The sequence below is a fragment of the Puccinia triticina genome, chromosome 3A (assembly GCF_026914185.1).
Source record: "Puccinia triticina chromosome 3A, complete sequence".
Taxonomy (NCBI): Eukaryota; Fungi; Basidiomycota; class Pucciniomycetes; order Pucciniales; family Pucciniaceae; genus Puccinia; species Puccinia triticina.
The window spans coordinates 1,480,547-1,493,094 of NC_070560.1; the positions used below are offsets into that span (position 1 = coordinate 1,480,547).

General features: G+C 45.6%; 3 protein-coding genes across 3 annotated transcripts; 1 reads left to right on the forward strand and 2 right to left on the reverse strand.

Annotated features, from left to right (window-relative positions):
• Nucleotides 1–1,526: 1,526 nt before the first annotated feature.
• On the reverse strand, nucleotides 1,527–2,194 carry PtA15_3A170 (uncharacterized protein; the record flags this gene model as incomplete). Its single annotated transcript, XM_053167112.1, has 4 exons — nucleotides 1,527–1,564; nucleotides 1,642–1,699; nucleotides 1,772–1,852; nucleotides 1,916–2,194. 4 exons carry the CDS (start codon nucleotides 2,192–2,194, stop codon nucleotides 1,527–1,529), a joined length of 456 nt encoding a protein of 151 aa, XP_053018361.1.
• Nucleotides 2,195–2,463: 269 nt separating this feature from the next.
• Nucleotides 2,464–3,219, forward strand: PtA15_3A171 (uncharacterized protein; the record flags this gene model as incomplete). The annotated part of the gene is made up of 3 exons (XM_053167113.1): nucleotides 2,464–2,631; nucleotides 2,709–2,957; nucleotides 3,025–3,219. 3 exons carry the CDS (start codon nucleotides 2,464–2,466, stop codon nucleotides 3,217–3,219), a joined length of 612 nt encoding a protein of 203 aa, XP_053018362.1.
• Nucleotides 3,220–4,598: 1,379 nt separating this feature from the next.
• PtA15_3A172 (uncharacterized protein) lies at nucleotides 4,599–7,353 on the reverse strand (the record flags this gene model as incomplete). The annotated part of the gene is made up of 8 exons (XM_053167114.1): nucleotides 4,599–4,763; nucleotides 4,844–5,280; nucleotides 5,361–5,406; nucleotides 5,483–5,893; nucleotides 5,969–6,048; nucleotides 6,115–6,197; nucleotides 6,556–6,627; nucleotides 6,797–7,353. 8 exons carry the CDS (start codon nucleotides 7,351–7,353, stop codon nucleotides 4,599–4,601), a joined length of 1,851 nt encoding a protein of 616 aa, XP_053018363.1.
• Nucleotides 7,354–12,548: the final 5,195 nt, after the last annotated feature.

Here is a 12,548-nt window from a genome sequence, read left to right on the forward strand (position 1 = left end):
CGGAGCTTCACTACTTGCGGACTATTCCACTAAAGATCAGGCTCATTGCGGAGCACTGAAGGCTAGCGGAACATAGCAGTGCAGAGCCAAGACATGGGTAGACATTCTTAAGAAGGCAGAAGTGGTCATTTCTACACCCTGCCACCCTTTATTTCTACACCGCTAAAAACAACAGAATTATATGTTAGCTGTTGGCAATGGTCATTGGTAGCAATACCCACTGGTGACCAAAAAATACACCCTATTCTGTGTTATTCCTCTTTTTGGGGTCTGCTAAAAGCAGCAAAACATAGTGTAGTGCCTCTAAGAGCCCATTCACACTATTTCTGCAGTAGACCAAGCTAACAGCCACTATGCTAGTGTAAGGGGGCTTTTTGGTGTAGTTTAGCATAGAGGCCAACCATTGGGTAGAGAGATTCCATTTGGTCACACTGAAAAACAAATTCACACAAATTCTTTGAGGCGTGTTCAATGAGCATATGATTATGCTGCTGAGGCAAGATGTCATTCCTCTTTGAGAACCCTGATTTAGTGCACTGCAATGCTTTTGGCAAAGTCTGATTTGTTTGGTATGTAAACAATCTGATACACTAAATTTGGATTGAACAACTATGCACTCAAAAAACACAAATTTTTCAGTGAAAAAAGACAATGGGGTAGAATTGGTTTTAGTCCAAAATTTTTGGAGTGCATTGTGGGTGCACTCCAAAAAACAGGCTTCCTTGGAGAGTAATTCTGTTCACTCCAAAAGAAATTTGGAGTGGCCAACAGTTCACTCCAATGAAAATTGGAGTGGACTATAATTGTTCACTCCAAAATGGGAGTGGGCTATAACTTTTCACTCCAAAATTGGTGTGGATTTGTAATCTTTTGTGTCATTTTTCTGGAAGGCTTCCCAAGCTCCCCCCAGAAAAACAGGCTATAAAGCCTTTAGGCTTGGATGATCCTTCCAAGGTTAACAGCTTACAAGTTTCACCAGGAGGATTGTTGCCCCAACAAGTAGTCCCGCCCTGAATATTTCCATGAGGTATCATCAGATATTACAACATAATACAAAAAAATAATGTCAACTCCGCTACTCCAAGAGTGCCAAATCTACCACCAATGTTATGTAGAACAGCTGAAATAGTAGCTTATCATGGTACAAATATCTGCAAAAACTCCATTTAGAGCTCTCGGAGTGCAATCCACGTGATTATCAACACCAAAGCTTTTTTTTTTTATCTCAGCCTGGTTATCTTACCTTACCAAAAGTCTGGGACATGGACTTCTCTGAGCCTGTATAGCCCATGAAACAATGGATTGATCAGAATATATGACCGCATAGTGCATCATTGATGACTCAGCTCAGTCTACAAATTGCTGTAGGTTGAGCTTTTCAATTCTCCCTAGTTCGAATTCAATTGTTAAGTAAAAAAGGGGGGTTTATTTTGCTCATGAGATTGAGAGGGACCCAGGAATGGGGGAAAGAACAATGATAACTTGATTTGCTATTTCATTGGCGACGCGGGCTCTCTAGCAATTGATTATATTGCTTCGGGGGTTCTTTCGATGTATGAGATAGCTGTTTTAGAAGCAGGAGCAGAATTTGCTCAGCTGATGCGGTTGAAGAAAAAGAACGTTTGGAGAATTGGGGCTCACCTTCGTTGACTGTAGTGATCTGATCAGCTTCCTCATCTGGGATTTCGATCGAGAACTCCTGCAATCCGCGATCGGGTTCAGTTTAGTGGAGCGGAAAAGTGGAAGAAATCGGCAGCTAATCGCATCTTACCTCTTCAATCGCCATGACAACTTCGACTGCATCTAAAGAGTCCAGGCCCAAGTCCGATGTGAAGGAGGCGGTAGGGGTGATCTGATGAGGATGAGGAAGCTATTTAGTACGGCAACCATGCCTGGCAGCCAAAATATTACAAACCTTGGCAGGGTCACATTTTTCAAAGCTTCCCAATACTTCGAGGATTCTACGTTGAATGTCATCCTTGCTTAATGATCCGCCACTTGCAAACCGAACCGACTGAAAGTTGGTCGTAGGGTGATTGGCTGAACGGAATCGAGGGATGGTGCTCCGGGAACTGCTGCTCGAAGGGTACAATGAGACCCTCGTGGAGTAAGCCACAAGCTTCGGAACGGCGTTGAGCTTAGAAATTGCGTGGCTAATCATCGACCGGGATCGAAGGGCGTATCGGGTCAACATGATGCTTGCTGAATGATCGATGAGAGCTGCCGATTGAATATTGCGTTGTCCCGTTAGGCCTCGGAAGGGAAATGCTCTTTGATGTTGGTCCTGTCCACCTCGGGATGTCGGGTCGATCGAGCCGGGCTCCCCGCGCGCGTCATGTCCTTTTGTGATGTGACCCGCAGCGACTGCGCCAAGTGCCCCAGGGGCCAGCTCGCATCCGTCGCATCCCACGTTCGCGCTCTTCGAAAATTACGACCCGGACCTCTTCCAACACAAAATCAGCAATGACTTCCAACTCCATAACCAGTCGCTCATCAGTCATCCCTGGACAAGAGCTAGTCACCTCGGATGAGACTCGACCATCGGCAACCTATCAATGTGGTCTCGGTACATTTGAAAGACAGGGGAAGTTCTATGCGTCTGTTGTGGGTCGACCAACAAGAAGTGCAGGCGTGAGTTGAAAATCCAAGTGGGAATCGAGCCGAACTTCTTACAATCAAGTTACTGATCGACTCTTGTGTGTCTCAAGACGATTTCAGTTGAGTGCTCTTCACGATGTGCGAAGGTACCGGTTGTGGGAACCACTGTGATTGGAATGATTACCAAGGTGACGAAACCGCAAGCCCATTTGTCGATCATGATGGTCGACGACATTCCTCTGCCGATCGGACAGGAGTTTCAAGGCACGATTCGGTCCCAGGATGTAAGACAAGTTGATAAAGATAAAGTGATAATTTGGGATTGTTTCAGACCGGGAGATATCGTTCGAGCTGAAGTGGTGAAGAACTTTGTGTTGATTTATGAGGCATTCCTGATTTGATACTTACCGTTTCGCTCTTAACTAGATATCACTACCAACTAGTGCAATGGGGTATCTTTTGGCGACATTTCGAAATCATCTTGGTGTTCTTTTCGCGCAGCATTCTCAAACTGGTAACCGCATGACGGCAATAAGTTGGAAGGAAATGTCGGATGTGGAAACAGGTCAAAAAGAAGCCCGAAAAGTAGCTGGACCAAATTGTACTGATAAGCCAAAATGATTTCGTGAACTATTTTCACCATAATTGATCAGAAAGCTACCCAAGACGGCTGCCACCATATAAATAATAGTAGTCCGCAATGTGCCTCTCACCTCAAAGTCTTATCCAAATCGCGCATGCTTTCCAGGCACATTCAACATTTCAAGCCTGAAATGACTGGATTGGCGCCTTCATGGCACAGTGCAGTCACACCCGCGATGATACTTCTACGGGTCTTAACTACCACTGAGTATCCAGACAGACCCAGTCGTATTGGAACTGCTTTGCCATTTTGGTGTCCTCTCAGTCTCAGCCGCCAAAACAAGGTGCGGTTTGAAGTGAGAGAAGTTTTCTTGATTGCAAGCTTCGCAAACCATGAGAAAACGTGCCCGCTTCTTAAACCATGATTCTAATGCATATGATAATTCTCAACCTAGTTTGATTTGAATATTTACAGTGGCCGGCGGCGGAGCGGGTTGGCGCCGGACCCGGGCATCGCTATTGCAATTTGTTTGTGTTTTCGCGTGACACGGCCGAAGCCGTGTTGCCGGCGGCGATAGCCTGACTGAGCCGGCTCCGCTTTGAGTCCGCCGGTCCAAGCTCTAGACGGCACCGCTCAACATCAAAATGACCAGCGAAATAGACTTGGGGCGAAGCTGCAAAAATGCTTGAGGTAATCGCTAGTAGTTGGCAACCAATGAATTACATAGATGATTTCGATCATTTTTAGAATCAAATTGCTTGGCCCTATTTCTATCAGTCACTATTTGTAGTAGCTAAGTACCACATTCTACCACATTCCCTGCAAGAAGTTAGAAGTTAGATGTCATATTGTCTTATTTTTCTCCGATCATCAATTTTTTCTAATTATATGATCACTGGAGGACTTCCCGTCGGAATCTGTGGGTCTCCCAGAAGTGATCTGGACCCCAAAAAGCTAGATTTCCCTGCAAAAATCTAGACTTTTCGGGTCTATATTGACATCTGTGAGAGTCCCAGATCGCACGGGAAGTCCTCCACTAATAAAGGATAAATTGACGAATATCTAGCTTAATGTTATATTGATTGAACTAAACATAAATGAATCTTGTAGAAGTACAAAAAAATGTTTCGGCAGTTCGCTCGTCTATATTGGATGAATGTAAATGTGTATATATAACTGCAGACGATGCGTTTTTGGACAATGTGTGAAAATGGAAACAATCTGCGATAATGATCTACTTTTGGGTATCTATAAAGTGATTTTCAGTATGAAAGACCACCAACGAAAAGCGAATTGATGGACTAAAGAGTCTATGGTTGCGGGGAGTAAAGAAAATATCTTAGAAAAACGATGTAAATGGTCAGGTGGTCCTTGAAGTTGATGATACAGATGACGGATTTCATAGATGAATCGTTGATTATAAGTCGTCGTTGATCTTGGCCCAAGGTATCGGGCGGATAACGCAGGTTTGCGGGTGATTGGCCACCAGCTCTACGGCGTCCATAGAATTAACTTCGTCCGGCACTCGATCAAAGAATAACTCCATGCAAAGCATCGCGATATATAATTTCAACTCCAAAACCTGGAATGAAATGCGAAGTCAATTTCAAAGTTTAAGAAGCGGTGGCAGAAATGGAATTCATTGGTCGAGCTGCTACTAACCGCAAGATTTTTTCCAAAGCAGCCCCGTTGCCCGTGTCCAAAGACATGTAGAGGACCAGGAAGTTGTGCATCAAATTTCCCATCACAATCTATCCAGCGCTCCGGTCGAAATTCGGATTCACAGTTCTGCGCACCGCCTAAGCGACTATGGGGCATCATTACGACAGTATCTTTGGGAATGACATGCCCCATCACCACTGTATCCACTCGGCTAGTTCGCGACACCTCCCCTAGCACTTTTCCGCATCGAAGGATCTCAAAGCAAGTCGCATCAAGGTAGCCGAGATCCGAGCTGCACACTTTCAAGTCGGCGAAGGTGGGGGGACGTTCATTCAAGCTCGGGAGCGTGTTGAGTAGTTGTTCCCGAAGTTTGTATTGGACCTCTGGATTGTTTGATAGCAGTTTTACTGCCCACGCCAAAGTGCAGGCCATTGTACCTATAATGGTAATTTGGACAAGTTTCTTCAGTTGATGTGATCCATTTCAATCAAGAGAAGCTTCGGGGGAGGTGACTCACCATGACCAGCAACCCAATAAACTAAGAGCTCCTGAGTGATCTCATCCTGTGGACCAAAATTACAGGGATCACTAATCAGTATATCGATGGTATTATGATACTTTAAATATATAGCTGCTTACTGTGCTGAGCGGTTTCTCGCCCCTCAACTTAGACAGCTGTTCATCTCTGACCAGCAACGAAAGTATACTGTCAACGTTGTCTGGGTCCTTAGAATCGACGCCTCCAAAACTTTGCTCCTCCAAGAGAGTTACACGTTCTCGTTCAACTTCGTTCTTCAAATAGTCAAAGACCGTAGACTTGGCTTGACGCCATTCCCTGTTGAAGAGTCGCTGAATAAACCAAAAAAGTGGCTTTGATGGTGCAAGATAACAGCCAGCAACCTGCGCAATAATTACATTCAAGGCACGCGCGAGAGTTGGAAACTGAGGTCTGGCATCCGCAGATAAGGCGCCATTAGAATTGTCGAGGTGAGAAAGTCTCGCACTCATCACACCAAAAGGTTTGCCAAAGATGATGTCTGAGATGGTATCCTAAAACATGGCCAAGGGTTTCACAGTGATTAGTCAAGCCCATGGGAAGCGTTGATTGGATATGAACAAACTAACCATTGTACTCAATCTCAGATCTTGAGCTGCTTTAAAGTACTTTTCCCCACTTTCATCGAGAATTTGGCTTCGTTTTTTCCCTGCGTAAGACAAGGATTAGCCTTCTACAGACGCAATATCAAAGGACAGAGGTGACCAGGTCTCACATAGTTGAATGAGCTCAATGACGGAGTTGGTGATTTTTGGCGTCACTTGTGATAAGTGGGAAGATGACATTGAATGCGCTATGCTGTAACGACATTTTTATAGAGCAAGGAGATCAGTCGAAAGTTAGCAAATGATTTACGTTATCGTGATATGTGATCATGGGGAAGGAAAGTTGGGTCTATGTAAGGGTACTATCGCGTTAAGGTTAAAGACTGGCACGTTTGTGCCACCACTGTTTGATTGAAATGAGACGGATGACGTAGAATCACCAAGACTATGTAAATATGAGAGAGTTATGATTATAATTACATCGCGGTCGGATTTTGAATGGCTTCACTCCGCTGCCACGCGATGTAATGGCGAAACGCCCACCAGGTGGCATGGAAAGAGCGGAGTGGCAAAACCGGAGATAGAGTGATGAAAAAGCTGATGTAACTCACGCTCGGCGATGGTGCTTGAATGCTGGACCGGTTGGCAGAGCTAGTTGCCCGTTCGGAATGATGCCCTTGTAGCTGAGAGATCAATGATTGATGTCGTAAGAGGGGCAAGGATAACAAGGCATGCTCGTTAGCTTTCGGAACTTCGCATTCAGCAGGCGCCACTCGGACGAAGACATGTAGTGGCATGTACAAACATGTAGAGGAACGCTGTGAGAAGATCAGAAAAAAGGAAGATACCAACATGTCCAGAGTCAAGCCAGGGTCAGGAAACTCTCGCGACCTCTTGCCACATACTTCAATGAGCTGCCGCCCATCGGCGAGGACAATGATATGAGAGCCCAAACCTGTCAGTCTCCCAAACCAACTCCCAGCTGGTCCAAGCATTACTTGGCTCAAGGGGCCGACACGGTTGGCTTGATCGGTGAAGAAGGTTGTTCGCGTTTTATTGATCTTCATGTGGCGATAGAGCGCACCACTATCGCCAAGAGCCCAACAGTAGCGACCTGACGTTGGAATACCATCCAAGGGACGTGGTCGGAGTGCGTCGTAGATAAGGAGGCCCAAGATGAAGAAACTGATTATATAAAGTCCATGTGGCCCGGTGAACCACTCCGCCCACCGTCTTAACACCAACACGGCGTTTTTTTGTATCCAACTGTTTGTGGTGGAGTGTTCTCCCGACAAGAGGTTCCCGAAGTCGAATCGATGTGTGAAGAAGATTCCCGAGAATGAGTGGCTTAAAAGATGTAGTGATAAGAACGGAAACTCAGCACTACTCATCGCATGAACAGAGCCCATGTTGCTATTTTGTTAATGAGGAGCTTAAGACAGCGTTCTATGCGCTTTATAGAAAAACCACAGCAGAGAAAACCGACAATCCTATACGTATGTGTGATGTATACAGAGTACAGACTATTCAGCGCGCTAAGGCAGGCGGAAAGGATTGGAGGAATCTAAACCAGTCTAACTTGCAATTATTTTACCCGTCACAGGGGGCAATTAAGGAGCAGGGATTGTTTTATGACTGGAGCTGTTCTTCAACGTCCCTGCAAGGTGGGAACGGCAGTAGAATCAGGAGGAGTTTTCCTTAGCTATATTATCTAAAAGGTGTGATATCTAAAGCTGCAATATAGGCTACGATAACGGTCTGAAGATGATGATGAAGGAAAGGATGAAGCAAAACAAAAAAGCAAACGCTGCTTTTTTATATTCGAACTCATGGGTCCAAAGTCCATCGGCACTGATGGGTTTTTTTCGCCGCTCGCACGATGATAGCCTTTGCCTGGCAAGAGGGACCCCAAAAGATGACTGTCCTGCCCTAACGGCGGCGGCCCAGCTTGCCGCTGGGCAAGGAGTACATAGTGTGAATTTCATATCAATGCATCTGGCTAATCGGGAGAAGATGGTTTTATGATCCTACGAGTACATAATGCGTGAGACGTCCGGTTGAATGTGGGGACCGAATGAATCGAAGATCTTTCAGAATCCTGACAGGCAAAAAAATTATCTGAGTCAAAAGGCTACAGATCAAACAATACGGAACGGCCCAATGGGGTCCCACATTGTTTAAAAGGGGTTATTTGAGTGCGTCGGATGGATAACTAAAAAGAATAGCCAGTAAATGATTGAACGGGACTCAATTGATTATCAGATATGGAATGCATGGAGTGATTCCTAGAAATCCTAAATAGATACAATTATGTACACCACACGCACAAAGAGGAAGAGGGGGAGAGAGAAGGAATCAACACCAAGAGCCAGAAAGAGAGGGAACGATGGAGAAGAGAGAGGCATGTCGATCCATTGAGATAGAGCTTACGTGACTAGCTTAACTACCGGCAGCGATGATCGACCGGGAGGAAAAGCCGGAAGGGAGGCCTGGGAGCAAGCGCCCATGTTGAAAATGAATCGCAACGTGAGAAGTTTAGTAAAAACTTTATTACTCGGGTAAGCCGATGAATGAGAAACTGCAAAAGGCTAAACTGAATGACGATAGACAAACGAATACAGATATTCAGCAATTCTGAAAAAGGATGGCAGAGGTGGGTGCGGATCTGTGCGGATTCTCCAGGGTTGGATTTTCTTCACCCAGCCAAACTTTACTGTCCAAGTTGATTTCGAATAATATCTCAGTTTGAGTCGCAGCAAACTTAATTCTAGAAATCCCGGCAGTCCAATGTCCAATTGGCTGCACACCCATAACCCAGTCATGAATGATTCCTATAAGGGCAGCAGTTTTGATGAAAAATGGAACCCAGAAAATAAACTCAAGCCAATGGTTTCAGCCCAGGCATGTCTCCCCGTAATTTCTGGAATCTCCTGGATGGAGGAATCAAGCCTCAAGGTGCAAATGGAGGGACGAAAGAGCATTCGGCGCCGGTATTGGTCGCGGCAGCTTACTACTGCACAGTCGCAGTTTGACAGCAGCAGGCACAGTTTGACAGAAACAGGCACCGTTTGACAGTAGTCCCAATTTTAGTAGAAAAGTTGGGCTGGGTGAGGAAAATCCCAGCTTGGAGAATCCGCACCCCCCTCTGCCATCCTATATTTCAGAATTGTGGTCTATCTTTAGTTGTTTGTCTACTATCATCCATCATCAGTGACTCAGTTTAGCCATTTTCATCGGTTGTCCGAGTTGTAATAGAGTTCTTGCTAAGTAAATACAATGTATACTTCTCATGTTGCGAATCATTTTCAATCTGAGCGTTTGCTCCCAGGCCTCCATTCCGGCTTTGCCTCCCGGTCGATCATAGCTGCCGGCAGTCAAGCTAGCCACATAAGCTCAATCTCAGTGTCATGCCTCTATCTTCTCTATCGTTCCATCTCGTTCTGGCACTTGGTGTAATTCTTTCTCTTCGCGCGTGTGGTGTGCATGATGTATCTACTTAGGATTTCAATCCTACGAATCTCTCCATAGCTCTCCATGCATTCCATATCTGATGATTCAGACCCGTTCAATCCTATTGCTAAGTTTAGCTATCCATCCGATGCACTCGAAAAACCCCTTTTAAAAAGTACACATGGGATTTCATTGGGTCGTTCCGTATGGATTAAGTTTGATCGGCAGCCTTTTGACTCAGACAATTTTTTTTGCTTGTCAGAATCCTAAAAGATCTTCGATTTATTTGGTTCCCACATTCAACCGGACGTCTCACGCATTATGCATGTACTCGTAGGATCATAACAAACCATCTTCTCCCGATGGGCCACTTCTCACATAAGATGCATTGATATTCAAACATTCAAGCCCAAAAGAACAAGACGTACCAGTGTTTTGTAATTGTTAGAAGATGCTGAGTGATCTGATTGATGACCCTCGCTTGAGTACCTTTCGGCCTCCTTTCTATGACTCCATACCGGGAGACAAGAAACGAAGATGGAAGCTGTATGGCAAAGCCGCGGGATCTTCGGCCGATCCACTTGAGTTCACATATATTATTATGGTAGTTGAAATTCGCACTATTCCTTGCCCAACGGCAAGCTGGGCCGCCGCCCTTGAGGCAGGACAATCGTCTTTTTGGATCCCTCTTGCCAGACAGAGGCTCTCATCGTGCGAGCGGGAAGACCCGAACCCATGCGTTCGAATAATATATTTATTCAGGCTATAGAAAACTCCTCTTAATTGTACTGTCTTTCCCACTTTGCAGGATTTGACTGGTAATAATTCCTAGTTGGAGATTCCTCCAATCCTCTCCGCTCTCCTCAGCACGCCGGATCGTCTTTTTTCTGTTTAAATCCCATTTATGCGTGTAGAAATGTCGGGTTTCTCTGCTATAGTCCTTCTATAAAGCGCATACAACGCTGTCTTAAACTGCGGTGGGTAAAACACTCCACCACTACAGTTGGATGCAGAAAACGCCGCGTGGGTGTTAAGACGGTGGACGAAGTGGTTTACCGAACTCACCGGCCCAAACGGACTTTATATAATCACTTTCTTCATCTCGGGCCTCCTTATCTACGACGCACTCCAACCACGTCCCAGTCCCTTGAAGTTGAACGAGATTCCAACGTCAGGTCGCTGCCGTTGGGCTCTTGGCGATAGTGGTGCGCTCTATCGCCACATCGTGTTGAAACAAAACGCGAACCAGCTTCTTCACCGATGATATCGTTTAGGGCTGGCCCCCGTTCCCGGCCTCTCCGGGTATACCCGCGGTCCGCCCCGCGGGTATAGGGCTCCGGGACGCCTCTTTGCCTGGACCGTACCCGGCCTACCGGCGGGTACGGTCCACGGGCGCCCTCAGAGATACTCGAGGGTATATTGGGTGTCACACATGAAGTCTTAAGTTTTAATTTCAATCATCCATAATGGATGAGGTGAATGATACAATACTACAGTACTGTGTAATAAGATTTAGGATGTTCAATCATCCTAACTGTACTCATCATCATTGATGCCATCTTCATCATCGCCGTCGTTGGCATTGTTGGCATCGTTGCCATTGGAGTTATGCAAATCTGTGTCGTCTTCTGGGTGGAGGGTAACGGTAGGGGAGTCCATCATTTCGTCGAACTTCTGGTACCATTCCTTCAGACAGAGAAGGTGCTCGATTGAAGAGCTGCCAAGGCTATGTCTTTGAGAACCAATGATTGTCTTCGATCGCGAAAAGACTCGTTCCGAAGGTGCGCTTGTCGCCGGGATACCAAGGAAACAGGTGGCCATCAAAGCCAAAGAAGGGTAGATTTTTTTGTTTCGGGACCAATAGGCAAGGATGTCGCAGCTTGGCCTCTCATTTACCTCAGCAATGTACTGATTGATCTCGGCCGTCAAGTCGTTGGCAACCAAAGCTTTGCCAAATATGTCCGCCTCAATCACGCTCAGTTTCGGGGTCTTTGCCGACTTGGCTGATTTGCTGGCACTGGCAGCGTTGTCTTTAGCAGTACCAGTCCGACTAGGACTTCTATCATAGCTTTTGGCCTCTGTAAATGTTCAATGAAGTGAAAAGAATTGTGTGTTATGGGATTTGAACCCATGACCTTCTACATTCATGAGAGCTGCTCTAATACCACTGAGCTAAACACACATTGGTCTTACAGGTAACTGTTGGATGATACAATGATAAGGCTCAGCCACACATATTGGGCATGAAGCACATATTCCATCAATTCCAACAGCCTCGGCTCGGAAGATTTTCATTGCTTTCTCCGGCGTAATGTCTGATATGTTATGAGCAGCAAAGAAACCTTTGTTTTTTTTGAAGTAGCTTGGTTTTATTTGAGGATTGAGAATCATCGCACAGATTGGGGCCGGTTTCTCTAACGCTAGGATGAGGTATTTGGATAGCTTTGCCACCATCTCATCGGCAGCTGGAATGAGTTGTTCCGAGTTATACTTCGATCAGACTTGATAAATGGTCTTTATCAGTGAAATGTAAATTGGAAGGGCCATTGTTAGTGTTGGGTACTTTGAGCGACAGAGTATATTTGTAACCTCGTGGAGTGGTGCCAAGAACTCGGTCATCTGCTTGAGTTTTTCCCATTCAACATCAAGGAGGGTGAATTTGGCTACCTCGCCCTTCGAACCGCAGTATGTTGTGCAGACCAATCTGAGTTTCAGTGCACGTTCAAGCATCAAGTAGGTGGAGTTCCAACGAGTGCGAACATCCAACACCAAAGTCATGTTCTTGATGGGGCAAGCACATCGAGATTGGCTGTTTACAAAATCTATGACAGCTTGAAACCCTTCACAACATTGAGGTGATCCTCGGACATAGGTTGCATTGCTCAATGCATTGTCAGCTGTGATGCAGTTCAAAGCATCAAAAATTTCCATTTCAAGCAGGCAATCAGCAAAAGTATTGCCAAAATTTTGGCCAGTGTGACGACCTAGGTCACATTCACATACATATCAATTTGAATTCTTTTATTATTATTTGTACACAAAATACTCACCAGTCACCGGTGGCATTCCAACAAGAACATAAATCTTCCAATCCGAGGTAATTCCGTGTGCCATGATGGCCATGAAAGCCTTTGCATTTGGCGAGGTCCACGCG